The following is a 27,980-nucleotide window of genomic DNA, read 5'->3' on the forward strand; positions in this document are numbered from 1 at the left end:
GAAAATTAATTTTAAACATAAATTTTTTGACTGACCAATCAGAGTCAAGATTTAAGGCATAATTTTTAAAACTAGAAAAATGGAAACTTAGAACAGAGGGTTTTCTATCTGGGAGAGGAATCTGACAAAAGTTAAAAAGACTTAGTATTAGTAGATAACAGTTGGATGCAAATTACTGTTTGTGCAAACTCTTTAAACTATTTTCTTGGAATTTAGTTTTTTGTTTTTTAAATACAAGTGTGACGCTAAAATCAAGAAAGTTGCCTTGTCATTCATGATATTTTGCTTTCTTTGTCGATAGATGTGACTATGATGTGGCACGGGCATAACTTAACTTTTTTCGGTGAGAATCACTTTTTTTGGACGTCCATTTTCACTTGCTCGAATCTTGAGTCACAACTCAAGATTCATTTCTGAATTCAAATATTTAAAATTGTAAAACGTGCCTGTAGCTTTTTATTTAAGAAAAAGGGAAATTACATCCGTGTCTAGTTTGAGTAACTAATAATAATAATGAATATTTTAGAATCGCTCTTAAGGTAGGATATGAACTATTTTTAGCTTCTTAGCAGTGAAATTTTATGTATTAAGCTTGAATATTTCATCATAGGCCTAGGGCTAGGCCATACAACACTAACAATTATGTATGCACTGACTGTCAACAGTAGAGCCTAATATTATATTTAAACTTTATGTATGAGTCTTAACTTGGAAAGTGTTGCCCTACCTTAGAAATGGGACCATAAAGTTAGAATAAAGCACCTAAATCATAGACTCTGTCAAGTGTATAAAATATAAGGCAATTATTGTGCTGAAGCATAACTGTATTTAAATAGGATAAGATGTAAAGGCTACCTCTGTTTGGTAATATTCTACTTTAGCTACTTGTGGCTATCTTGGAAAGAGGTCTGGTTAGGAAAATGAAACTTTCAGGGAAGAGTCTACAGACTAAAGTATGTCCCAGGTAGGTATTTTGAAATTCCTGCCTCCACTCTGTCTCCCTCTTGAGGGAGAAGTAATTTGCATACATGGCAGGTCTATAACTATTGAAATTTTGACAAAACAACATTTTACCTTAGTTTTCAGTTATCAGTTTCTTTTTCTCTGGATTTAGATCTGAAAATGTAATTCCTTTTATTTGAGTAGACTTTTCAGTGCCATCAATGTTTTTTTTTTCAAACTTTAGGAAATGTATTTGTATATCTTTAAAACCTTATAAATGGGGATTGAGCAAAGTTGTGAAGTTGAAAACAATTTTGTTGTACTTTAGGTAAATATCTACCAAATCATATTATTGACTTATGCATAAAGTGAATATACCACTCGATGCCTTTTTTTATGCTGGTTACAAAAATAATAATCATTTCTATCAGATATGAATTTCAGCCCCCCCCCATATATATGCCATTTCAGGGTATATATTTCTACTTTAGGGGGTGGGGGGGTGCGGGTAAAGTCTAAACTTACCTTCCATTTACATCAGAAAAAAAATTTGCCCCCCCCCCTATTGTAGAAATATACACCCTGAATTGGCATATATAGGGGGAGAGGGCTGAAATTCATTTCTGATAGAAATGATTATTATATTCATAATCAGCATAAAAAAAGGCATCAAGTGGTATATTCACTTTATGCATAAGTCAATAATATGATTTGGTAGAAATTTACCATACTTTAGGCTATTTAAGCAGAAGATCTATTTTGCAAGGTTTCACTTTTATAACTCACATATTTTTAAAGGTCATCAAAGGTCTGGGCCCTCTAGAGGGAGAAGGAGTGGAGGTAGGTAGGGTACTTCAAAATACCTTCCTAGGTTGTACTTTAGCCTGTAGACCCATCCCTGAAAGTTTCATTTTCCTAATCTAACCCTTTTCCAAGATAGCCAAATGTAGCTAAAGTAGAATTTACCCCTCTGTTCAATTTGAAATGTTAAAAGAAAGCTTACCTTGACTGTAAAAAGCTAATCTTAACTAGTCTAGTCCTAATCATCAGCTGATCTCAACAACTAAATCTGTTGCTAAATTTGGTAAGTCTAAATATTGACCAGTTCATGCAATTGACCTAAAAATAAAGTGAACATAGCATACCGTTCAGTGCCATTTTTTATGCTCTTTCTGAGCATAATAATTGCTTTTCTTGCAAATTCAGTTTTAAGCCTTTTTAGGACCCTTGAAAATAACAATTTCTTTCTATATTTTTTGGATACAAAAATGGGTTAAAACATTTGTTTGAAACTTACTATTTCATTATAAATATATTTTGTAAAAGTTGTAAAATTCACAAACATTGATTTGTCAAGATTAAGTTGAATAAAAAAAAAATCAAAACAATTGCAGCATATTTTCTTCTTTTTCTGTTAGGTTGCTTAAAAACAGCTGTTTCACCTATAATCAAAGACAACAGAAGAAACATAGAGAGAAAAATAGAGAAATTGTTTGCAGTTTATTTATCCAACTTAATTATGACAAATTAATGCTTGGAGATTTAATAACTTTAATAAAGTGAATTTTATGATGAAATAGTAAGTTTTAAACCAATGCTTTAAGCGTATTTATACAAAAAAAAACATAGAAGGAAATTGTAATTTTCAAGGGTCCATATAAAAGGCTTAGAACTGAATTTGCAAGAACAGCAATTCTTATATTCAGAAAGAGCATAAAAACTGGCATCTTGTGGTATGTTCACTTTATTTGTAGGAACTGCTCAATATTTACCATAAACTTATACTTTTTCATATATTTTAGCTAGGAAAAAAGTGAATATATCATTTCTTGCTTTTCTTATGTTCTTTCCAAATATAATAATTGTTTTGATGTGAATTTGAAAAATTAGCTAAAAACGATTTAGATGTAATAACTGTTAACTTGGAGTTTTTCACATAATTTAGGTAGGATGAAAATGAATTCATCACTTGATGCCTTTTTTATATTTTTCATAATTTAATCATTGCTTCTGGGAGAGATTACATTTTGAGGCTTTAAAGGGACTCAAAACAGCCCATAGTAACCGAAAATTTAAAATCATGTTCCTAAAACTGTCTTGTGAGAAAAATTGGCATTTGTAGCTGATTCACAAATGGTAATTATTATTTTCATTAGTATTAATAGTAAAATGTTATTTTGAAAGCAAGTTTGCAGGGATTTTAAAAACTGCCTGAAACTCTTTGGAAATTACATCACAGCAAAACAGCAACATCATTCCGCTATTCATCTTTCTTTCCATTTTCATCTATATCTATAAAACTCTTTTTTGATAATCAGATTAAATTTTAACTAAATTTCTAAAAATCTCATTGACATGATTGCAAAAATGGCAAATATACAATATATTCTTTATCTATAAATGATGCACATTGCCTAATGTATAGTCTTAGGCTATATCTGGGGCCATTATAAGGGGGAGGGGGTGTTTTGCATTCTCAGAGTACCGGTAATGAATGTTATATTTGGAAAGAACATCAAATAGGGAATTAAATGCTGTTCTTATTTGTTATCAATGTTTCCCTTAAATGAGCTGCTCTTCTACAGTGTCACCAAGAATGATTTAAAGCTTTGTATAAAATTGGAAGGAACTGCTTAAACATAATTAATAGAAACTTGCTACATATTATGGTAACACCATAGAAGTACTGTCCTTCTAAAGGAAACACTATAATAACAAATTAACAGACCCATTTGATTCCATGATTGATGCTCTTTCCAAAAAAAATATTTTTTACTCTGACAAAAGAAGGATTGTATATTTCCATAGGCTATAAGAAAACTAAAAGAAACCATAACTAATAAAATTCTTCCTGTATAACATGTGGTAAGTTCCTCTTAATCAGGTTTTGACCTTTCTTTGCATTTTTATCCATATTTTTATATAATTTTAAAATGAAATTGGAGCACCCTCCAAAGTTTCAGTGACCATAAGATGAAGATGGGGATAAGGAAGGGGCAGATATTTAATGTTACTCTTTACTTTCATAATAACAGCATGGACAAGAAATATTACCAGAAATCAAGAGGGATTAAATATCAGTTCTATATTTTTGATATGTTTCTAAAGGCCCCCCCCCCAAAAAAAAAACATAAACAAAAGTCCTGGATACAGCCCTGAGGATTGTATATCAATTTCTACCTCCATCCTCTTCTTCTCTCTCCCTTAGAACTAATTCTGTATTTATCTGAAGGCCCAATGAGAGTTGGGATGTTTTAGCATTAAAATGTTGCCTTTGAGGCATCTCCCTCCCTCCCTAACTACAAAACAATCAGAGAACCCACTGTAGAGGTTTAAAGCCCTTATATGCAAACGTTTGGAATTGTAAAACAACAAGGATTTTACCTAAGATGGTGAAGTTTTTTTTTTAGACCTAAAAAATGTTTTGGCTAGTTAAAGAGCAAGGGAGATGCATCAAAGGGGGTATTTTAATGCCATATCTATATATATATATATATATATATATATATATATATATATATATATATATATATATATATATATATATATATATATATATATATATATATATATATATATATATATATATATATAAATACATAAATCTATAAATATATAGATCTATAAATATATAAATATATAGATATATAAATATATAAATATATAAATATATAAATATATAATATATATATATATATATATATATATATATATATATATATATATATATATATATATATATATATATATATATATATATATATATATATCAAATTGTTGGGATCAAATATCAACAATTTGAGGAATCAAATTGTTGCCTTCTGTTCTTTTCTTTTTTTATTGTGTTTCCCTTAGAAGAGGCCATAAAATACATTTCCCATGAAGAAATGCTGTAACAATAAAAGATCAGTATTACTGCCTGCCAAAAGAATAGTATTACTCCCCAATTAACACTCTTTTGAAGTATAGGTAACATTGTTGTTTATTGGCTCTTCAGAAGGAAATGCTATATAGACAAACTATTGGTACTACTGAACAGATATAGTGAGAATATATGCCTAATTATTTTGTTCCTAAAAGTGCATTGCTTTGCTTTGCAGCACTATGTTATGCCTGGTTTTTCGAAAGGCCTGCCTGGTGTTATATGCAATATAACAGGAACAGCTAACAGTAATAATTTTAAACTTTCAGGGAATGTTGAGGGTGATGTTGAATTAAATCCAAAGACATGTACATCCAAGTTGCCAAAGAGGCATATCTACAATATCTCTGACACAGCTAATGGTATAAAATTGAAACTTTCAGGGAGAGTTAGGGAGGACATTGAATGTAATCAAGAGATACTATCTATGTGCATCCAGGGTGTAGTGAGGGTTTATATGTAATATCTTATGAGATGTCTAAGGGTACTAAGTTGAAATGATAAGATCCTATTGATTGGGGGTGTTGAACTATATCAAAAGATACTGTGTTCATCCTATTTGTCAAAACTGTCAGTAAATGTTGAAGGACAAGTTGAGCTCAATTAGAACACAATGCGTGAATCCAGGTTGTGAAGATGAACTCCTTTTTACACCACACCACACATATGCTCACATCAGACTAGCAAATAAAATAGTTTAAAGAGTCATACTTAAAGAGAGTTCAGCAATGTCTGATAAATATCTGTTCATTTAGGGTATCCCATTTTCCATCATGTGTAATATTTGAACACTATTTCTGGAGCCTTTCAAATATTTTGTCTAGAGATTGCCATCAAGTCAAAAGTATATTTTGAGAACCGTGGTGAACCTTGCATGTCAAATTGAATCAAATTAATACATACCTATCAGTGAATAAATGAACCCCCTCCCCTAAACACAGAAATTAAAATAAATAATCACAACAAACACAAAGGCAATAGATACTAATATAGTTAAAGAAGTAAATCTGTAAACAATTAGGAATTAAAATGAATGATCAGGTCAAACTTAAAATGAACAGAAATTACAAAACAAGAGTAGGGCTACTGCCCCCTCCTCTCTGCTGCCGTTTAAAGGCTATTGCAGCATTAGTTCTTCACTGAAGACCTAATATATTTTAAACATTTTTATTGTATTTTCATAAAATTGAAAAATCTAAAATTTGTTTTAAATAAGAATATTTGATTGCTCAGATTTCCAAAAATTAGGATTATAATGCATTAAACATTCAGTCTATTCTCCTTAGTTTATTTCAGTTGTCGTATCTATTATTTCGATTTTATTTTTTAATTTTGTCAATATTTTGAAAAATTCCATTGCACTGTTCAAAGTGCAAATATTTTCAATATAGCATAATGACACAACAGCATTTAGAAGGTTCAGAAACAGGAGGGGGTAGGGGCAGTAACTTGTTCTAGGATGCTGATTTATTATTAATTGTTTCAGGATTTGTTTATTTATTTATATCAGATCTATTTTTTTATATTTGGTGTGATTATTTATTTCAATTTCTGTTCATTTTGGGCTTTATTTATTCATTGATAATATTTTGTGGCTGTTTAGAATTTTAATTATCTTAGGACTTTATTTGTGTATGGCTTAGATTTTAATGTGGCTCTTAACTTTTCTTTGAAAATGTCTCTTTTTTTAATGCTAACCTACTGTAAAAGACAGTATGTTTTGCTCAATCCTTTTGTCCCTCACTTAAAAAAAATATATATACTATAAATGGGTCCTCTTTTATGATTGTTTTGATCCCCTTGTTTATATAGTAACAAGTAGTTTATATAGTAATATATAGTATATTAAGTGCATATTTAGTTTTAGTCCAGAAACCAATATTCTACAGTCTCACCCATGTTGGCAGCCCCTACATGATCTTGTTAAAAAAACTGTGGAATGTTTGGAAAGCAATTCTATTTTGATGGCTGGACCTGCTGGATGTGGCAAAACAACTGTATGTATTTAGTCACTCTTTTTTGTTTTAACCTAGAATAAATGAGGTACAAACCCAAGTCTTCCGAGACGTTTAAAGAGTATTTGTTGACATGTTAGTATGTTTTAATATGAGATATAAATTTACATACTAAGCCAAAACCCAGTTGTAAAAATGTCCATAAGGCATTGGAGGTCAATGTTGGTCCAGTCTTGAATCAGACAGTGATGAGGAAATACCTTGGGTGGCTGAGTAGTGATTATTAATAACATAAACAGACTTAAATGAATAGCTAATTCCAGCTAAATTCCCATGAGACTTTTTGTTATAACCAGTATTTATCTTAAGCCTGTGATGACTGTGTGATTAATTCAGTGACCTAATAGGCAAATAGTTTCCTTTAAGACCTTAACCTAACAGGCAAATAGTTTAAACACTTTGGATAGCTGAGCTTTGATTCTTAATAACATAAACAGACTTACCTGATTAGCTGGTTCCAACCAAAATCCCATGAAACTTTTTTATATCCAGTATTTATCTTAAGCCTGTGATGATTCTGTGTGATTAATTCAGTGACCTTAACCTAATAGGCGAACAGTTTAAGTCATTGTTTGTTTGGAATTTTTGAATCAATAATAGCCTACTATATTTTATAACGAGTAGCCTACTAATTGTATGACCGCAGTTTCCGTTAAATAAATGTGAATAAAAATAAAAAAAAAACAGAAGAGGGGAGTTGCCTGTCGCAAGAGCCAGTGTACTTGTCAGGAGTTGTCACCTTTAATTTACAGGGGATATGTGAACAGAAACTGACGCTTCCCTTTTAATTATTCACCATTATTTGTCTGCTGAAACAAGTAGCATGAGATAAGAAGCGACCAGTATGCTACATTAAGAAGTGAAAGGTACTACAGCTTAGAGAGGAAACGTAATATAACGAACGTAATTGTACATATGAATATCCACTAAGGATCCGGATTGTACATATTAAAAAATTTGAATTTTTTTTTACCCCCAACGTTTTTATCTTGCTGATTAAATTCTTAATTGGAATTTTTACCGATGTTTTTTTTGTTTTTTTTTATCCTGCTGACCAAGATTCTAACCCCCTCTCCACCTTTTAGGGTTTACATTGGCTCATGGAAAGACCCCCTCTCGACTCCTCACTTGGATTCGTAAATTGTCGTTAGCGCACAGCCAATTCACCCCTTTAAAAATTTTTACACATCTAGTTGGCCATCTGGCCTGAACATAGAAATATGGTGAGGAGAGTGGTAAAAACATCCGGGACTTATAACTTCTGCCCTTTGTGCAACTAAAAAGTGAACACGAACTGTATGCAATGCTGCGAGTGTGAGAAATACGTTCACGCAGAATGTAGTGACATGACAATAAAGAACAGACAGACTGATATAAAAAAGGACTCTGAAGTGGTTTTTTCAGCCGTGCCGTGTCAAGCCCGAAAGCTTGACCCCAAGGGACAAAGGCAAGCAAATCAAACCCGCTGGACTTTCCAAGGTAAACTATACATATACCTCAGATCCTAATCCTGACGAAAAAACATTGCCAACTAATGGCACATATTCAGAGAAAGACAACTCCATAGGTGGCACCCGCTTAAAATTTTTTTTTGTTGGAGTGCCATCTAGCAGCATTATTGATGCACTTGACTTGTCAATAAGCTCCTACAGATGTCCTTCGACAATCAACACTAGAATTAATACGACTCTCCCTGCTATTCCCGCGAGCTGGTTTTCCGAGATCTCAACAGTCAGTGCCGAAACGACCACAAATTCTTTTTGGCTGAAAAAAGTACTAGAGCCTTCCACTATTCTAGGAAGCCACTCCTTATCATGGAATGGAGTAGAAACGACACCCTTTAAACTCTGCAAGAAACAGGATCAGGTTCCAGCAGCATCTAAACCCGTGAAACGGGATGATAATACAGAATCACTAGCCTTAGACCTGATCGATGTTCTTTTAAACAGAGTTCAAGGTCAGAATCAAATCATAAATGAGCAAAAATCAGCAATCATAACGGACACCACAAAATGCTACACAGGAACAACGATGCACGACAATGCAGTCTTAGCTACAAGTTAGGAGAGGCCACGAAACCCCCCACGTCCTCGAGTGTGGGCACAATGACTGAATCGCTTGAACATATAATTACTAGAAAAGTTTCGCGAATTGTTCAATCAGTAGCTCAGACCGGGTCGCGCGAAGTAGAAGCCAAAACAGATAATTCCCGTGTGGTTCCAAAGTTCCCACTTTGACCCCTCTTAAGGAAAGACCCAAAATAAAATGCCCCAATTCCAAAAGAAATGTGCTTTTATTTCAAAAAGGTCACTGTAAATTGGGATCAAAATGCCGACTCAGTCATGAAGAAATACAGCTTCCTATCTGCCAAGATCACCTAACAAGTAGAGGCTGCCTCATTGCTCTGAGAAATTGCGCAGGGATCCGTCCTGAAAAGTGCAAAAAATTCGTGGCAGGCGCTTGCAACAGGAGATTTTCTTTCTTTATGCAACAGGAGATGCTGCAATTACTATCATGCAGATATCAAACCTACCCCAAATCCAAAAAATGACCAGCATAAATCAATAACATAAAAAAACTGGAGACGTGCCCTAGACCACCACCTGCCGAAGGTGCAGCTACTGGATCTCATCTCGTTCAACTTACCAGCCAAGGGATCCCCCTGGTCACAGCTTTCCAAAGAGTCACCAATCAACGGGGAGCCCTTATCTGAAGCCAACCAGCATTCCAGTATGGGAAAGACTTGTTTAAATACAGAGACAACAGCCAAAAACTCATTCAAAATTCATCAGTATCCGTCCCACCTCAACAGGTACTCACGATCTAAGACTGAGACTCCTGATCCTGCAGCCTGGAAAGAAGGAAAAAGAAAACAGGTTTTAATACAAGGCCAATCTAATCTTACCGTTTTCCAACAAAAGCCTAAAGGTCATTTTAAACTTAAGTTCAGCAGATACAAATAACTTTTAAAATTCAAACTCAAAACGACCAGATATTACTATTAAAGAATAAATGAAACCCAAAACGAACAGAAATTAAATAAACAATCATAGCAAAAACATACAACAAGTAATAATATAAATGAATAAATAGATCTTAAAGCGAGTAATGCTTAGATTGAATATGAAAATCAAGCTTAAAACGAAAAAAAAATTCCTATTGAAGTATAAATGAAACTTAAAACAAACAGAAATTAAATTCAGTCTTCCATTAGATCTCGACCTGTCAAGACGTCTTGTTTTGAGATAAATAACGCTTGTGATTTTTAAGTTAAGACGCAAGATCAGCCTTGTGAACTCTTTAGCAAGTACCACTGCTAATCCTGGCTTAGGCGACCAGGTTTTAGTTGAAGATATAGCTTCCAATTCAAGGTCTGTCTCGTTTTTATTCCTTAGCCTAGAATGTCCCATCCTTGTAATGAATGCTACAGAAATGGAACTTGGTCTTTCTAGTGTTCTAAGTGCAATGCTTGGTTGCACCCTGCTTGTGTCGGCACAACAAAAAGTATAAGTCTTAATAACCCTCATTGGCTATGGGTTCAAGGCCAAGCGTCGATGGTTGAAAATGACGTGTTAAATACCATCGATAATCAACCCGAAATGGTTCAAACAATCGAGGCTGTAAAATCCCCAGTTATTTCGGATGAAGAAAATTCATCTATCTCCAACGAAAATCAACTTGAAATGATCGTTCGAAGTGGTATTACAAATTCCCCTACTATACCTTGTGCTTCGAGTAATGTCAACAATAGTTCAGAGTTCATTTTATTAAACAATAAACGAACACAATAAAAGGAAAAAAACCTTCCACATATAATTAAACACAATAAAGAGAAGAAAGGAAAAAAAAACGCTACAACATATTCCCCCCGCAGGGCTCCATGGCTCGGAAAAGCAGAGAAAAAAAAGAAAAAAAAACATACCTAAATATCACTAATATTGATGACAAACTGTCGCCCACCATTCAAAATGCGCCGAAACCAAGCCAGGCGAGATGCTGCACACATGGTAAACACCACACATAACAAAATATCCAACTCGGCCCATAGACTTCCACCCCATCATAAAATAAAAACCCAAAAGATCTTAACATAATAATAATAATAATAGTACTATAAACAACTTTAAAAAATGTTAAACATAATTCATCTAGACATTAAAATATCTTTTACAGTTCTTCTGAAGGTACCAAACGAGTGACATTTTCGAGCTGATTCAGGTAGGGTATTCTATACCATATGACATGCGGTCAGCGGATTAAAATCTGACCTCACTGATGGAGTAAATGGAATGGTTATGTTGTTTTTATTACGAAGATGATACGTAGACTGATCAGTGACGAAAGATGGAGTAGCTCTTAGGGCCGCGGAAACATCCCCTTGGAGTTGAGGAAAAGTAAAAGACGCACACAACAAAATGTAATGTGACTGCAAATCAAGTAATGGCTTAGGTGCAGAACAATTTGTTTCCTGTATAAGGCTCCTTGCTTTATCATATATCTTAGACAGTGGTTTCAAAAGAGAAGAAAAAGTTGACATCCATATCGTAGGGCAATAAGAGACGTAAGACTGGACTAAGCAATGAAACAGTATTCTTAGAATCGATCCAGGAAAGATATGTTTAATCTTCCTCAAAATTCCAAGACTCCTGGAAATCTTCATTTTAATTAGACCAATATGATTCTTAAAAGAAAGATTTTCATCCGGAAGAATACCTAGAAATCGGACGGACCAATCCTTAGGTCTACTAAGAGAACCACCAGACAGATGGATTTCAGATAACTGAGAGCAAACCTGAGAAATACGTGAGAAAATCAGAGAACTCGACTTAGCAACATTTAGGGCCCGGCAGTTAGTATCAAATCAAAGTATAACTCTATCAAAAAGGTCCACTAGTTTGGGATGCATCTCAGGCTCCTTTCTTACTGCAGTACCAAGGGTACTGTCATCTGCGAATGCGACGAGAGTGTCCTCATCCTGTGAAGGCGATTTTGACTGTTGACCATTAAAAATTCAGGATGAAATAGCTGACAGCAGACTGTAGGTTTCTGTCTCGTAACCGCCACTATAAGGTCATTAACATAAATAAAAAATAGAAGCGGCCCAAGAACAGAACCTTGAGGGACACCAAACTCAACTTCAGACGAAGAACGGAAAAGAGAATCTACGGAAATAGTTCTACCTGACAAGTAAGAATCAAACCAGGCATGAGTATGGCCTCTTACACCATAATGTGATAGCTTGAAAAGCAGAATCCCATGGGTTAAAGAATTAAGAGCTTTACGGACGTTAAGAAATACAGCAGCAGGAATCAAACCAGAGTCAAGGGTTAATTGCAGAAAGTTTAATAGAGTTGCTCATGTATGCTCGGTTGACTGCTTCGCTCGGAAACCAAACTTAAAGTCATGAAAGAAATGGTTTGCCTCTAAAAAAGTAAGTAGACGGGAAAGCATGGCCTTTTCAAAAATCTTGCTAAAAACAGACAGCATATAGGCCGATATTTAGCTGGATCATTCCTTGGTCTACCTTTATATAAAACAATGACTCTAGCTCGCTTGAGAGAACTGGGGAAAACCCCATTTTCAAAAGATAGATTCACAAGCTTTGTCAAAGGAGAAATAATCGAAGGAAGAATGAACTTGACTACCTTCGTAGAAATGCAATCAGGGCCAGACGATGATGAACCTTTCAACCTATTAACAATCCTTGCTATTTCAACCTCAGAAACAGGATCCAACGCCACTGACTTGAGACACGGTGGACCAGGATAAGATTTATAATCGGGTTGTGACGGCGAAGAACTAACTGAAGAAGCAGTAGTTTTCCCAATATTAGTAAAGTATGAAGTAAATGCTTCTTGAACAGACAGCTCACCCTCAACAACGACACCATCAACCAAAAGACTTGAAGGGACAGAAAAAGTACGAGAAGAACGTTTAAGGACAGAATTGATCACCAACCAGGTTTTTCAAATATCCTTTCCATATTCCGAAAATTTATTTGAATAATAGAGGGATTTAGCCTTCCGGCACAAAAAGTTATAAGCATTCCTGTAGAGTTTGAATAGCTGAATACGTGCAGCACTCGAAGATGGCTTTGCTGACTTATAAGATTTCCAAAGGTAATTTTTCCTTCTCCAGCTCCTAGGAAGGCCAGGGGTCATCCATGGGTTTAGAGGAATAGATCTTTTTGACCTAGAAGTAGAAGTGGACGCAGCACATACATCAATAATAGACACTTTCACAAACTCATAAAAAGAATCAAACTATGAACAAAAATCTATCTCCTCATCAATAATATTCCATGAGTTATCAGCTAACTGAGATCTGAGGAGGGTCAGATCATTTGGAACAAACCTAAAAAAAGACGAACCAGAAGCTGGGGTATTCCTACTCATCATCTCTACAAAACCGAAAGTAGAAAACACAGGAAAATGATCTGAAATGTCACTCACGACTACTGAGTTCTTAATCAAATTGAGAGACGAGAAAATATTATCGATCAAAGATGCTGTAGTCTCAGTTAGACGTGTCGGGATGCAGGCTGTTGGAAGAGTTCCGGCAGCAAACATTGTTGAAAGAAAATCCACCGTCGTAGAGGACGCCATATCATTCAGGTCCAGGTTGAAGTCTCCCAATAATATAAATTCGCATCGACGTCTCCGTATTGAATCCAGAAGTTCATCAAGGATCTGAAGAAAAGAAGGGACGGAATCACTCGGAGATCGATAAATATTACCTACGATCAGATCCCTGCCATGTAATTTAATATCAATAAACAAGAATTCAAAGACGCCTTCTTCATTCCTTGATAAATCAGATCTAACGGAATGGGGAGGATCATCAGATATATGCAATGCGAGACCACCTTTTGCTAACCTTCGACGATTTAGTCACTCCATTTTATAACCAGGTATATCTAGAAGCATTTCATTATGTGAGTCCAAGAAAGTCTCACATAATCCGATAATATCCAGTTGCCTGTCAGAAACTATCTGTCTCAACTGATCATTTCACGAAAATAAACCCTGAGTGAGATGAAGCACCAAAAAATGATCATCTCATTTGAAGCCCTCCTTTAATTTAGAAACATACTTACTACTAACAGAAGGCGAAAAATTTACAGCATTTCTTTTATCTTGACCTACAGAATTATTAACAATACTCAAAACATCAATTGGGTTACTTTGCAATTGAAGTAAACGCCTATCAAGGGAGCAGACATCCCCGGACCGGGATGCCAAATGGACACTTTTAGTGGCTTTTGGATACTTTCTCACTCTAGGGACACTAGGACACTATTGGGTCAAAAAAGGCAGCTTTTCGAAATAAGGGACACTTTTTGGACATTTCTCCAAATCAAAACCAAATGTCTTTATTTTCTTCTTTTTTTTTATAAATACGACTACTTTTAATTGTTACTTTACTTTGAAGCTTTGGTAACAGCTTGGGGATTTTACTTGGATGTTTTTGCGCCCTGCGTGTACACCATTTATCAACCGAATAGGAATAGGACCTTAAGTAATAACCAATGTGGTGTTCTAAAAATACTAAACTCATCTTTTTCTTTTGTCATATATTTGAAGTTTGCCATCAAGTCGGCCAACTCCAAGAACATACCTACTGCTTGTAGTAGAGTTACTAATACCACTGAAAAGACTGGACAGAAGAAGTGAACGGCCATTCCCTGCTGACACATTCCGCGTAAAACCCTGTGGCGTTTAGCCGCGTGCAGATGGCTATTATTAGACTGCTGCCATAGAAAGAAAGGAGTTTCGCATAAAAGCTGTGTTGCGGCTCAATTTTATTTATAGCCGCTAGCGAATGTTTCTGTTTTATATTCTATACTTGCAGCTGTGATTTTCTTGTCGAACGCTGGTTGCCCGTTTCTATCGAGTATAATTTCAGCGAATTTATTTCAATCGGCCTTGTCTTCTCACTTTTTTAGTTCTCGAAAATGTCATTTTTGCTCAGTGCTACTTCTAAACGTTCAAAAAACGGCAAGACAGAAGTATCGTTAAACGATTTCAATCACTTGACCAACCAGTTGACTGAGTGGTTAAGGAGATTGACGTCTTTTCTTTAACTTTAAAAACATGCAGGTCAAAATAGACATTTTGTTGCTGCAGCCGTTCGGACCTCGTCGCAACGAAAGATCCTTAATAGCTACCAAATATCAATGATTTGCATTTTTTTTTGTATAACTAATGCAAATGCCGAAGTGAAAATGAATCTCTATGATTGGTTCTTTACTTTTCGACTAAGATAGGTAGCGGTATCGATAATCGATATAAAATTTCGCTCTGTTGACATTCTCATGACGATTTTTTTCTGCCATCTCTTTAAATTGAACTAACACTAGACTTAATTTATTCGTAGTGTTAATGTAAAAACTGGAAATACCTGCATAGCTCATGAAAGTAACAGACCGCTAGGTAGCAGAACAAAGAAGGACAAACTCCTCACTTTTTTTGGCATTTTTTTCACAGGTTTGAAAGTTCATAGTGGCAACCCTGTATATTGGCTAAATTTCTAGAGGGACACTAAAGTGTCCTTTTTTGACTGATATAGACACTTTTGCCCCTAAAAGCTTTGGCAAACCTGTCCCCGGAGCCTGAGTTAGAAAAATTCATAATACTTACAGAGATGGTTAATCAAACCTGTGCCACAACTCCCCCAGCCCGGAATCGGCGAAACAATGATAAGTGGACAGTAGCTTGGCAAACTGAACGAACTCAACTTTTTAGATTGCGAAAACTGAAAAATAAACAAAGGCCAAAAATAATGAAACTCAAGAAAAAAAAACAAAAAAAAAACAAGAAAAACAAAAATGACGAAAAAAAGAGGAAACATGATGACAGAAGAACAATTACGGGAGAATAAAAAAAAAATCGATCACAAGACAAAATCAAGATGAAAAGAAAAAACAAAAATTATTATTCTTCATCATCATCAAATGGCACCACAGACGGAGGTAAAGCACTAGAGATAGAAGCCGACAAACTAAAGGGATCATAGCACGAATCGTCAAGAGTGGACCATTTTTTAGATTTGGGCGTCTTTTTCACTTCAAGCCACACATTAATGCCTTTCACCATTATTCGCGTTTCAGCAACCTTCACTGAATGGTCAGACGAGGAGCGAAGACTATAACCGTAGGCAAGGAGCTCTTTTCGGCGTCGTGCCAAATCTCGCGGAAGGTCAGAACTAACACTCTTTCCAGAACTTTTCAGTTTTCCACAGTTTTTCATAATCTCATCTTTATCCAACAAGTTCGCTAATGACACGAAAATTGACCCCAGTTTACTCGCAGGTTTGGTTGCTCTAGTGTTAACACCCGATTGCTTATTTGCATTGAATTGATAGCACTTAACAATCTGTAACGAACTGCATTTGCTACTCCAATCTCAGTGAACAGTTTACGAGCAGCAGTCTCAGGATCTACACCTTGAACAATCGGTATACCGTGTAAAATAATGTTCTGCCTCTTTGAAACCAATTCCGCTTGAAGACACGACTTTTTCAAGTTAATCACTTCTGATTTAAGTACAGAATTCTCTTGCTTTAGATCCGAGTTTTTCTTACGTAGAGCAGAAATTCCATTCTCAAGGCTGAGAATTTTATCCATGAGTTCTCTGTGCTTTTGGTCGAAATGCGCCAACGTGAGAGACATCTTAACCCTAATCAATAATCTCCCGCGATTGCTTATTAATTTAAATCAAAATTCCATGAAACGAAGACTTACTGGCAAGGGCCCCGTATTACTGATTATTATCCAGAGGGGCCCGCTTTCAAACAGCACAAAATCAGCATTCCTTGAAAGGAATCCACTGCAAGCGTACAAACTCCGCACTGAATGAGTCTTTTTCGTAATCCAAAATCAACCCACTATCTTTCGGTCGTTTCAAACCAAAATTACTGTCCTACCTTGAGGCTACTGCAATAACTATACTCTCTTTGATGTTCACTGAAGTCATGAAGAAATACAGCCGCCTATCTGCCAAGATCACCTACCAAGTAGAGGCTGCCTCATTGCTCTGAGAAATTGCGCAGGGATCCGTCCTGAAAAGTGCAAAAAATTCGTGGCAGGCGCTTGCAACAGGAGATTTTCTTTCTTTATGCAACAGGAGATGCTGCAATTACTATCATGCAGATATCAAACCTACCCCAAATCCAAAAAATGACCAGCATAAATCAATAACATCAAAAAACTGGAGACGTGCCCTAGACCACCACCTGCCGAAGGTGCAGCTACTGGATCTCATCTCGTTCAACTTACCAGCCAAGGGATCCCCCTGGTCACAGCTTTCCAAAGAGTCACCAATCAACGGGGAGCCCTTATCTGAAGCCAACCAGCATTCCAGTATGGGAAAGACTTGTTTAAATACAGAGACAACAGCCAAAATCTCATTCAAAATTCATCAGTATCCGTCCCACCTCAACAGGTAATCATGATCTAAGACTGAGACTCCTGATCCTGCAGCCTGGAAAGAAGGAAAAAGAAAACAAGTTTTAATACAAGGCCAATCTAATCTTACCGTTTTCCAACAAAAGCCTAAAGGTCATTTTAAACTTAAGTTCAGCAGATACAAATACCTTTTAAAATTCAAACTCAAAACGACCAGAAATTACTATTAAAGAATATATGAAACCCAACACGAACACAAATTAAATAAAAAATCATAGTAAAAATATACAACAAGTAATAATATAGATGAATGAATAGATATTAAAGCGAGCAATGTTTCGATTAAACATGAAAATTAAGCTTAAAACGAAAAAAAAATTCCTATTTAATTATAAATGAAACTTAAAACAAACAGAAATTAAATTCAGTCTTCCATTAGATCTTGACCTGTCAAGACGTCTTGTTTTGAGATAAAACACTGCTTGATTACGATTTTGGATTACGAAAAAGACTCATTCAGTGCGGAGCTTGTACGCTTGCAGTGGATTCCTTTCAAGGAATGCTGATTTTGTGCTGTTTGAAAGCGGGCCCCTCTGGATAATAATCAGTAATACGGGGCCCTTGCCAAACATACAACAAATAATAATATAAATGAATAAATAGATCTTAAAGCGAGTAATGCTTAGATTGAATATGAAAATCAAGCTTAAAACGAAAAAAAAATTCCTATTTAAGTATAAATGGAACTTAAAACAAACAGAAATTAAATTCAGTCTTCCATTAGATCTTGACCTGTCAAGACGTCTTGTTTTGAGATAAAACACTGGTTCACTGCTTGAGTGCTGAATGAATATTCTTTCAAATTACTGTTTAGTAAAAAAACCACTTAAATTAAAATAGACGTGGTAGTTTACAGGGTTTAATGTAATAAAACAAATGATAAACAATAATTTTCTAGACTGTTTTCTATAATTACGTGAGATTAATTCAGTTGATTAAGCTAGGTCAATAAAGTCCTAATAGACTTTATGAAAGTTATAATTTGTTTGCCGTTGTTATATTGAATTTGCCGTATTGTATATTGACATAATCAATCACTCACTCTCTCACACGATTCTTCTTTCCTAACTCAAGAGTCACTTGTGCGTCAATACTTTTTCCGTAATCCAAAATCAGTCCTGATGGATCGTTTGATTCTGGAAAAATAACCAAAACCCATTAATCCCAAATTACCCTCCAAATCTATTGTTCCAGTAAAGGTGAATCGGCAGGCATTGCAAAAACGGCTAGTGTCTTCGAGCCCCATACCTGTGAAGATTGCCTAAAAAAAGACGCGGATATCATAAATCTCAGGAAACGGATTACTAATCTTGAATTTCTTTATGATAGTTTATCTGATCTTTACGTACGTCAGAAAAGTGATCTTTTCAAGGACAATGAAATCAAAATGTTAAAAGTCGATTTTCAGCTAGCAATTGTTGATGCTATACATGCGTTAAAATCCCCTACATCGGCCAGTGTTTCTCCTTCAGCTGATACTTCTAATCCAAATATGCATTATCCAAATTCTTCAAGTTGTATAAAAACTGTAAATTCCTTTGAACCTGAAAACGTCACTATATGTAATCAAGCTAGTGCTAGTGAACTTCCCTCGTCAGAATTTCAGGGGATTAGCAAGGCTACGCAAACTGATCCTACTGTCCTTTTTTTCACTGACGATAGTTTATTCTTGAAATCCAGTGGTCATGACACATCTTTAAAAATTGACAATGATGTCGAACTTACAAGCGGAAATTCTCACCCAATGCAATCATATATTCATAAAAATGAGTTCTGTGATCTTGAGCGTAATGATCCTAATGTGTGCTATAGATTTTTAGACAGTACACGTTTGTCTAGTAATTGTAAATATCTACACATTTGTAAGTTTCATGTTTTTAGCCGTTGTATAAATAATCTGTGCAAATACCCCCATGCTTATATCTATAAACAATTTCCAATTGGAAGATGCTTTGGCTGTGCAAAACCTCATATACAACTGACCATTAAGTGTTGTAGTAGGTTCCCAAAACTGGATTACCAAGAGGTGACCTAATTTCTGCTAGTTCTACTTAATATTTTTTAGACCAACACTCAACCACAAGAAAGCCCACGAGCCATCAAGTCCTTACCAATCGAGTACCTATCCCAAGGATACTCTCGTCCTCATATCCACTTCCATACCCCCTTCCTTGTTTTTCAAAGAAATTTTCAGTAGTAATCCAGGAGCCAAAATTGAAAAGTCCTGAGTCAGTGAGAGGTCTATAAGTGGTTTCAGTTATAGAAAACGACTGTTTAATTTTAGCCAGTGGAGATATGAAAAGGCTGAAGTGGTAACTACCCCCTAGAGGGGGTAGAGTGGAGACGGGATTGTAAAACTTCGAAAGATTGGTGCAAATTAAATCAAGAGTAGTATTGCCTTTTGTAGTTGCCTTGTTTTGGAAACCTTAAAGTTTTCTTTTACGTTAGATGGATTTTGATCAGGGATTTACGTTTACGGTTCCATATGCTAAAAAAAATAGTTTGGTGACGGTTTTTTGGCCCTATTTTTCTGGCGAACCAATATTTTTTCAATTTTTTTTTGTAAAGTGGGGTCTCCTAGATCCAAGGAATTCTGGGATATAAGTTTCAAGCCAATCAAACGAAAAGTTTCTGGACGTTTTTAAATGGCAAATGTCCGCAATCTGGAGAGTGTAAGTTTTAAGCTGTTTGAAGAAAAGTTTTTTTTAACCCTTTTGGGACCTTTCTCATAAGAGTCAATATTGTTTATATTTTTTGTTGTGAAATTTGGTCCTCTTGACTGAAGGACTTAAAGATATTAGCTTCATCTGATCACGGGGAAATGCTCTTGACCCTTTCCGCAGCCATTTTTGGGGAGAACCGAAGCCCAAACTTATTCTATGCATTGGGTTTCTGTTGACCCACGATCTTGTTGGCTGCAAGTTTCGAACGATCAGGGAACAGCTAGGTTATCGACCCATCCCTCATCCCCCAAACACCCGTCCTCTTCAATCTAAATTTGTTGTCCCCTAAGGTTAAGGTAAAGCAATGATCTGTGAAAGTTTCAAATAAAGAACAGCAGGGGAGGGGGTTGCCCTCCAATCCCATTCAGACCTCAATAAAGGTACTAGAACTTTCAATTTCCAATTGAATGAGCCCCAATCCAAGTTTCCTTGATATTTCCTTCCATGTGAAATGGTCAGAGGAAAAATACATAGAAGGCGCATGATTCTTTATGCAGCGTTAACTCTAATTCTTTTTTTTACAGTGTAGCGTGTGGCTCCATATGCTCAGTGCGTTGACTCTGTAGCAAGTTTAACATGCTGGCTATATAGCTTACAAAGTAAGCTTTAGTGGGCCCCTGGATACTAGTCGGCCATGGACCAGTTGCCTATTTCGTATATCAGTAAATCCTACCTGGCTACGAAGTTAAGTGATGAAACGGCGGTGGAGTTAAATAATTTTAATTACTTGATTAGTTTATAAGGCAGAGACTCCTCAAACTAGTAAGATTCCAAAACACTATCCAAGTCAATTAATTCTTATCCAACCCCAGTGAATAAAAAACATGCATTTTATCCCTTATGGTTACCCTGTCAATGCTGCTATAGTTTGAGAGATCTTGCATGTGCACATTATTTCAATGAATAATAGTTGTTCTCCCTTACTGTTAATTAGAAACCAAGATCGCCCTATTGATTGCTCTTTGTCATTTCCCTTCCCCCACCTCTCTACAAACTAGATAATTCAACCCCTAATCCTGCCTTTTCAAGGCCCCCAACACCCACAATTGAAACTCTTCCTAAGAAATTCTAAAAGCACTCAATGGTCGTATTTCTCAGGTCCTCTTAAATTTCCTAAACTTTTAATTACTATTGCTGAAAGTCTAGATTTCGACTGGCTTACTGAACTTGGGGTGCCATCAAAATTATACCAAGTAGATGTTATAGCTGATACTTTGGAAAAGATGTTATCACAGAAGTACAGTCTCGTGATCCAGGTCCCTCATTTTGTCAAATTATTCCCTGTATAGTAAGTGCCATCCTTTCAGACTACTCACTCGGAAAAAAGGTGGCGATGTCTTGTTTATTTTTTACTAAGAATAGCCTTTACACCAAAATAATCCCAGCCCCTAGTTTATCTGAGCATGATTAAATTCTTTGGCTAAGTATCAGCCGAAGGTATTCCACCGTCCCTTTAATACTATTGCAATAGTTTTCTTCTATTACTCGCCAAACCGAAATGCTGATCAAAAACGTAAATTCATCCAGCAATGGCATGACAGTTGCTGATTTTCTTCTTTCCGGCTGACCGGCATCCCAATGCTGGACTTTTTTTTGTTGGTGACACCAATAATCCTAAGATGGACTCAATTTTTTTCTTTTCTTAAGGGTAAGAAAATAGGTAAAATACCAACAACTTTAGGAAATACCTCTCTTCATGTTATTCTAACTAATATGAATAATTTTACAGTTCTCCTCACCTTTGCTCCCATTGGGTGGAATGACTTTTTCTGTCCTCTTCACAACTATGACCTTTTTTATTTCGGGCATATGTCTAAATACCAAAAACTGGTCTAATATTGACAATTTACCAATTCTTGATAATAAACTACTTTCCTCAAAAAGACGAATGATAAATATTAAATTTTTTTCCCAGGAAAAATATTAAAAAAGTACTCCAGTGGTAAGCCCAACATCTGTCAACCCATAAAAACACGAATTTGAAGTAAACTTAGGCTTTCCAGAAATTGTAAAAGGGATGAAGCTAATAAACTACGAAAAATACTAAAAAAAAACAAAAAAAAAAAAAAAAATCGCAAATCTGCTCGGTCCTACGAAATAAGGCTACTACAAAAATAAAATTGAAAAATTATTTAAAAATTAACCGAAAAATCGTTATTGAAGGATAAAAAGGTTATGTGACAAGAGACTTGACTAGCTTAATTTCCAGCTACTTGAACACCCTGAACTTATCGCCATTAGCCTTAACAGGTTCCTTGCGTCCATCATCTAAAGCCTTCCTGTATTGTCTTATCAATTACCAACTTATGATCTTCCTGTTCTTTATTTTTCATTTGGAGATCGAAAGAAGAATTGGAAAACTAAAAAAAAACAAATGTCCACGCTCTGGATATCCCTTCTCCTCTTATTAGTGCCTTCAGTGGTTTCTTTTCAAAGCCTCGTCTGTCGTTTTGAATAAAATTGCGTTTGAAAAAATATATAAAAGTTTTTACTTTTATAAATTTAATGAATCAAATAATATAAAAATTTGATTACTAAATATCAGTATATCTATATTAAACTGACAATGCACATTCATTTGTATTTTTTTCAGCAAAGTGCAAATTTTGTTCTGGTCTTGGGAAGGCATAGGGGTTTTGAGCCCAACTTATGTTAATTTATGCTTGTTTTGAGTTTGACCCGGTTATTTATTGTAATTTCTGTTCGTTTTGGGTTTCATTTCTTTACTTTTCTTTGAGAAACTTATTTTGTGGAAAAAGTTTTTTTTAATTAATTTCTGTTCGTTTTATATTGACATAGTCTTTTCAGGGAAAAAAATAATACTTTAAATCTTGTCTTTTTTTTAAGAGTTTATAGTTTGGCCTGCTATTTGTATCCTGGGGAAAAATTTTCAGCAATTTTGAACAATATACACTCTTTTAAAAATCTGGACACAAATAGTTGTCTTTAATTAAGTTTCATACCTCCTCTAGTTGACCTGAAATAGAAAACTTGATACCATTTACAAAAAAAACCTGTGTACTTTCTTTGATAGCTTGGATACACTTACGCTATTTTGATTTGGTTGAATTTTAAGAGCAGAGGTAGTCTCGAAAGTTTGAACATAATACCCTCAGTCGTTCTTGGGATACTACTGAGATGCCTTATTGGGAATTAGCATTAATACAGTGCATTTTGATTTAATCTCAAGGAAACATTTAGTTTTTAAACATAATGGGCAAATAGAAGGGTGAGCGTGGGAGGGGGATTAGTTGCCCTCCAATCACTTTAGACTATTAAAAAGGACATCAGCCCTTTCTATTTTCAATTGAATGAGCCCTTTTCGAAGTTACCACGACAATTCCTTCGATACGAAGTGGCCTGGTCTAAACAACAACAAAAAAAAAATAATGCATTATACCCACATCTATATTTACTATAAAAATGTCAAGTCTTCCAATCACTTTGGACTATTAAAAAGGGCACTAGGCCTTTCGATTTCCAATCGAATGAGGCCTTTTTGAAACGACAACGCTTTCTATAAACACCTCATATGCCCCCACCCTTACACTAAGGGCTGTTAGGGTGGTTGTCATCCTCTAAGACTTAATTTTCAGAGCTTTCACCTACGCTAAACAAAATGGCTATGTAAAAATTTTGATTGGATGTGTTTGGGGGAATGGTGGCGGTGAGAGGGGCGTTAGTCGCTCTCCAATCACTTTCAACTATTAAAATGGCACTAGCCCTTTCAATTTCCAATCAAATGAGCCCTTTTGAAGTTTCTACTAAAACATTTTCAATAAAAACCTTATATGCCCCCAGGGCATAACTTACAACCTTGTCATTCTCAAAGACCTAATTTCCAGAACTTTCTACTACGTTGAACAATATGGCTATCTGAAAAAATTTGATTGGATGTGTTTAGGGAAATCGTTGGCTTAAGAAGAGGGTTAGTTACCCTCCAATCACATTCGACTATGAAAACAGGCACTATTCCTCTCAATATCCATGTGAAAGATCACCTTTTGAAGTTTAACGACAACTCTATCTATAAAAAACTTTTATGTCCCCAGGGCATAACTTACAACCTTTGCCCTGGGGGGTTTGTCATCCTTAAATACATAATTTCCAGAGCTTTCAACTACGTTGAACAAAATGGCTATCTCTAAACTTTGATTGAATGTTTTTGGGGAAGTGGTGGGCGTGAGAGGGGGGTTGATTACTCGCCACTCACTTTCGACTATTAAAAAGGGCAATTTTAATTTCCAATCAAATTAGCTCTTTTTGAAGTTCCTACAACAACTTTCTATATAAACCTTATATGCTTTCAGGGCATAACTTACAACCCTTTCACTGAGGGCTCTGAGGGGGTTATCATCCTAAAAGACCTAATTTCCAGAACTTCCAACTACGTTGAACAAAATGCACATCTCAAAGTTTTGATTGGATGTGTTTGGGAAAATGTTGGGCGTGAGAGGGGCGTTAGTTGCTCTCTAATCACTTTCAACTATTAAAAAAAGGCACTAGCCCTTTCAATTTTCAATTGAATGATCTCTTTTGAAGTTTCTGCGACAACGCTTTCAATAAAAAACCTTATTTTCCCCCTGGGCATAACTTATAACCTTTGCCCTGAGGGCTGTGAGGGGAGGGATTGTCATCCTTAAAGTCTAATTTCCAAAACTTTCAACTACGTTGAATAAAATGGCTATCTAAAAATTTGGATTGGATGTGTTTGGGGAAAAGGTGGGCGTAAGACTATTAAAAAGGGCACTAGCCCTTTCAATTTCCAATCGAATGAGCCCTTTTTCAAGTTTCTACAACGAAGATTTCAATAAAAACCTTATATGCCCCCAGGGTATAATTTATAACCCTTGCTTTGAAGACCATGGGGGGGATTGTCTTGCTGAAAGATATAATTTCCTGAACTTTAGACTGCGTTGAACAAAATGGCTATCTCAGAATTTTGATTGGATGTTTTTGGGGAAATGGTGGGCGTAGAAGGGGTGTTAGGTGCCTTCCAATCGCTTTCGACTATTACAAAGGGCACTATCCATTTCAATATCCAATAAAATGAGCCCCTTTTGAAGTGTCTACGACAACGCGTTTTATGAAAACCGTATATGCCCCAGGGCATAACTTACAACCCTCGCCCTGAGGGCTGTGGGGGGGGGGCTGTCATTCTCAAGACCTATTTGCCAGAACTTAAAACTACATTGAATAAAATGGCTATCTCAAAATTTTGATTGGATGTGTTTGAGGAACAGGTGGGCGTGAGAGGGGGGTTAATTGCCCTCCAATTACTTTCGACTATTAAAAAGAGCACTAGCCCGTTGAATTTCCATTCGAATGAGCCTTTTTTGAAGTTTCTACGACAACGTCTTCTATAAAAACCTTATATGCCCCCAGGGCATAACTTACAACCCTTGCCCCGAGGGCTTTGGAGGAGTGTCTTCCTCAAAAACATAATTTCTATCGAAATCAACTACGCTGAACAAAATGGCTATCTCAAAATTTTAATTGGATGTGTTTCGGGAAATGGTGGGCGTGGAAGGCGTTTGTAGTTGCCTTCCGATCATTTTCGACTATTAATAAGGGCACAAGCCACTCCAATTTCCAATTGAATGAGCCTTATGCGAAATTTCTACGACATCTTCTTCGATAGAATGTGCCCTGGTGTAAAGGAAAAAAAAATAATACATTGTGCCAATACAGTTCTTGTATGTCCCCAGGATAGACATTAAAACCCTTGCACTGTAGGCTGTTGGGAAGTTTAATCATCAAAATCATATTTTCTATCTGGAAATCAATTACGCTGAACAAAATGGTTATCTCAAACTTTTGATTGGAGGTGTTTGGGGGAATGATGGGCGCGGGGGGGTTAGTTGCCCTTCAATCACTTTCGACTATTAAAAAGGGCACTAGCCACTCCAATTTCTAATCGAATGAGCCCTTTTCGAAGTTTTTACGACAACTCCTTCGATACGAAGTGCCTTGGTAAGGAAAAAAAAACAACAAAATAATACATTTTACCAACATCGTTCTTTACTTAGGCACCGCGATTGCGCTGCCTATGACAAAGATGCAACAAAAAAGGGTAGACCTTAATAAATTGCAACAGATATGATTTTTATACCATTCGATAGAAAAAATGGGCTAGCATATCCAAAGTCAGCATTGCTACATTTAGGCGAAATGGGTCAAATTTACCCTTAAAGTGCGGAGGAGGAGTCAAAAAGCTAAAAGTTCTCTGTGCAATAAAATATAGAAAAAAATGTCATTCTATGAGGTTATTGGGGTCGTAGATAAAGAAAATGAAGGTAAAAATGGGATAACTTTGAAAATTCCTCCTTTTTGTTTGAATTGGGAGGGTCTATCCACGAAAAACAACGACATATCCTATTTTAACAAGTAAGGTATCCTTTCTAAGTCTCTTTTGGTCTGAGATAACGAAAAAGGAAAAGAAAGAAAGGAAAGAAAAATTACAGAAGCAGAAAAGACGGTCAGAACTAGAGAAGATCGCTGAGATTTCTGAAATTCCATTCGACGGAGTTCGATCTCAAAAGCTGCTGTTTATTTTGCGATACAACACTTGCACTTAAGACAAAGCATAAGAAAGGATATTTTTGGTGTCAGGTCAGAACAAAAGAAATGTGTGATGCACTACTTTTCGTCTGTAAAGAAAGAAATGATGAGTATGGAAATACCGTCCATTTGTGCATAAGTACAGTGGCAAACTTCCGCGACCCTAACGCTGTATATCACTTGTCGTGCTCAGCCACTTTTCGAATTTATCGTAACGTACTCTCGAAGTTTACCAGTGACGTCATTGTTAATAAAAAGTTGAAACCTGGAAGACTCGGTGATGCAGGAAAGCATGTGACATTTTAAAGATAGTAGAATACTTTCTGGAAAATAACGAAGAGTAACTAGCTATCAGATTGTTTGCCCGAGATTGTTGAGCTCACAAGGTATATGAAAAAAGAGCTGCAAGAACACTGAGCTTGTTCTTGGCAATGTTGACGGAAAATCCGACTTAGTTACTTCTAGTAAGATGACTTTTTGCATGCTCCATGAGTACTTTGACACTGAGAGGAAGGGAATCAACGAAGAAGAAAAACTTCGAATAATTCTTTCAGCTTCTGAAATAACTAAGTGTGACATCAAGAAACTCCCCTCACACAAAGAGACCTACACGATCCTCGAAGACATATTCTGTAAAAAGAGCTACACAATTATATACCAGAATTGTTTTAAAGCCTAAAAAGCTTAGTAATTTTTCTGCAGATGATTTTTGCTAGAAATAACATTTCAATGGTGTTTTATCGATCGGATGTGCTGTTGTCCAAGCATCAAGTCCCCGATCTCTAATTTTATCTTCACAACTCGGCCTTGCTGTGCAGCTAGACCACATTCTGATCACAATCGTGTTTTGTTTTTCACAACCTGAATATAAAAGTGTTCCTCATACGCTTAGGTACAGAAGCTTAAAAATGTGCAGCATGCCATCAACAAGCTGAAACCCAGTTCAGTAGACACATGTCAGCCATAAGCATGTGGCGTGGCTGACTATGTGGATCATGATATTTGCGCTTAAGATGGTAAGGGTATTTTCCATGGTTTAGCTATCATTGCAGCAATAACTCTAGCCTAAAGAAAATTGGAGTTTCCCGAGGCTAAAAATAGCAGCAACTCTGCAATACCTGCAATCGGTATTAACCGATGCTCTGCAGATCTCAATATTGAATCACAAAGGAAAAGATTCAATTCTTTTAACGATACAACACGAAAATCTCCATTGAATCTCAAATTTCACTCCTTATCGTGAGCTTAATTTGTTGTCGATCGCTTCTTGGTACTTAAACCCTCAACCGCCTGCTTGGAATAAGTTCATACAAGCAATATTTCGAGGACCATCAGAAAAATCAGGTATCTTG

General features: G+C 35.9%; 1 protein-coding gene across 1 annotated transcript in view; it reads left to right on the plus strand.

The window, feature by feature from the left end:
• Positions 1–437: 437 nt before the first annotated feature.
• Positions 438–27,980, plus strand: part of Orc4 (origin recognition complex subunit 4) — a 365,469-nt gene continuing 337,926 nt past the window's right edge. Inside the window, exons 1-2 of the mRNA XM_089088865.1 lie at positions 438–539; positions 6,726–6,861. Of these exons, the coding sequence (XP_088944991.1) occupies positions 514–539; positions 6,726–6,861 (162 nt within the window). The 5' untranslated portion in view covers positions 438–513. The remainder of the gene's footprint in view (positions 540–6,725; positions 6,862–27,980) is intronic.

This window comes from Artemia sp. Qi Xiang Cuo, chromosome 5 (assembly GCF_049724085.1).
Source record: "Artemia sp. Qi Xiang Cuo chromosome 5, ASM4972408v1, whole genome shotgun sequence".
Classification (NCBI taxonomy): Eukaryota; Metazoa; Arthropoda; class Branchiopoda; order Anostraca; family Artemiidae; genus Artemia; species Artemia sp. Qi Xiang Cuo.